At 47.4% G+C, this 1,762-nt stretch overlaps 1 protein-coding gene across 1 annotated transcript in view; it reads left to right on the top strand.

Annotated features, from left to right (window-relative positions):
* Nucleotides 1–1,354: 1,354 nt before the first annotated feature.
* LOC121846459 (serine/threonine-protein kinase Sgk1-like) overlaps nucleotides 1,355–1,762 on the top strand; it is a 17,909-nt gene continuing 17,501 nt past the window's right edge. The window contains exon 1 of the mRNA XM_042321340.1: nucleotides 1,355–1,441. Coding sequence (XP_042177274.1) covers nucleotides 1,438–1,441 — 4 coding nt within the window. The 5' untranslated portion in view covers nucleotides 1,355–1,437. The remainder of the gene's footprint in view (nucleotides 1,442–1,762) is intronic.

Consider the following 1,762-nt stretch of genomic DNA (forward strand, 5'->3'; position numbering starts at 1 on the left):
CTCTACCCTCTACTCTCCCCTCTACCCTCTACCCTCCCCTATACCCTCTACCCTCCCCTCTACCCTCCCCTACCCTCTACTCTCCCCTCTAACCTCCTCTCTACCCTCACTTAGGGAAAGGGGGATACCTAGTCAGTTGTACAACTGAATGCATTTAACTGAAATGTGTCTTCCGCATTTAACCCAAGCCCTCTGAACCCTCTCCTATACCCTCTACCCTCTCCCCTACCATCTACGTGTGTGTGTGTGTGTGTGTGTGTGTGTGTGTGTGTGTGTGTGTGTGTGTGTGTGTGTGTGTGTGTGTGTGTGTGTGTGTGTGTGTGTGTGTGTGTGTGTGTGTGTTTAAGGGTGTCGTCGATGACTCAAGCACAAAGACAGCACGGTCTTTTTTGTGAGACTGTCACTCACTGTTTAGTGGCACCTTTAGTCTGACTCGCCATCAACACACACACACACACACACACACACACACACACACACACACACACACACACGGATGAATAAACCAACGTCATCTGGGCCTGACTGGACTATACACCATCGTGTGTGTGTGTTATGCAACCTTAAAGTGGCATTATATTGGTGCCAAGGCCCCTTACACACATTATATTGGTGCCAAGGCCTCTTACACACATTATATTGGTGCCAAGGCCCCTTACACACATGGGCCCCTTCCTTTAACAAGGCATAGAGGGGAAGATGGGCCACTCCACTCTCAATGGGACACACACACACACACACTATGAGGCTTCCTCCCATCCAGTGCCATCCATGGTGTCAACAGGGAAAGGGTCCAGGAGAGAACCTCCAGTAGGCTTCCATACCCTGCTCATCTCTCTCTACCTCACTGTCTCTGTCTCTCTACCTCACTGTCTCTGTCTCTGTCTCTCTACCTCACTGTCTCTGTCTCTCTCTCTCTCTCTCTACCTCACTGTCTCTGTCTCTGTCTCTCTCTCACTCGCTCTATTCCTCTCCCTCTCAATTTCCACATTGATCCCTTTCCACACAAATGCACTATATTCTTCTCTCTCTCTCTTCTCTCTCTCTCTCCCATACCCTTCTCTCTCTTCTCTTTCGCTCTTCTCTCTCTCTCCCATACCCTCCCATACCCTTCTCTCTCTCTCTCTCTCTCTCTCTCCCCATACCCTTCTCTCTCTCCTCTCTCCTCTTTCCCATACCCTCTCTCTCTCTCTCTCTCTCTCTCTCTCTCTCTCTCTCTCTCTCCCATACCCTTCTCTCTCTCTCTCTCTCTCTCTCTCTCTCTCTCCCATACCCTTCTCCCTCTTCTCTCTCTCGCTCTTTTCTCTCTCTCCCATACCCTTCTCTCTCTCTCTCTCTTCTCTCTCTTTCCCATACCCTTCTGTCTCTTCTTCTTCTCTCTTGGTTTGGACTACACCTACTATTGACTGAGAAACAGAAGCAGTGCATATCAGGCTGATGGGTAAGATTGACCATAATGCGTATTACATTAGCATCACTTTACAATCACTTTACCATCATGTTAGCATCACTTTACAATCACTTTAACCATCACTTTAACCATCACTTCACCGTCACCATCACTTTACCATCACATTACCATCACTTCACCCTTCACTTCAACCATCACTTTAACCATCACTTTAACCTTCACTTGACAATCACTTTACCATCACTTTAACCATCACTTGACAATCACTTTACCATCACTTTACCATCACTTGACCTTCACTTGACCATCACTTTAACCATCACTTAACCATCACTTTACCATCACTTTAAC

The sequence above is a fragment of the Oncorhynchus tshawytscha genome, linkage group LG05, assembly GCF_018296145.1.
Source record: "Oncorhynchus tshawytscha isolate Ot180627B linkage group LG05, Otsh_v2.0, whole genome shotgun sequence".
Taxonomy (NCBI): Eukaryota; Metazoa; Chordata; class Actinopteri; order Salmoniformes; family Salmonidae; genus Oncorhynchus; species Oncorhynchus tshawytscha.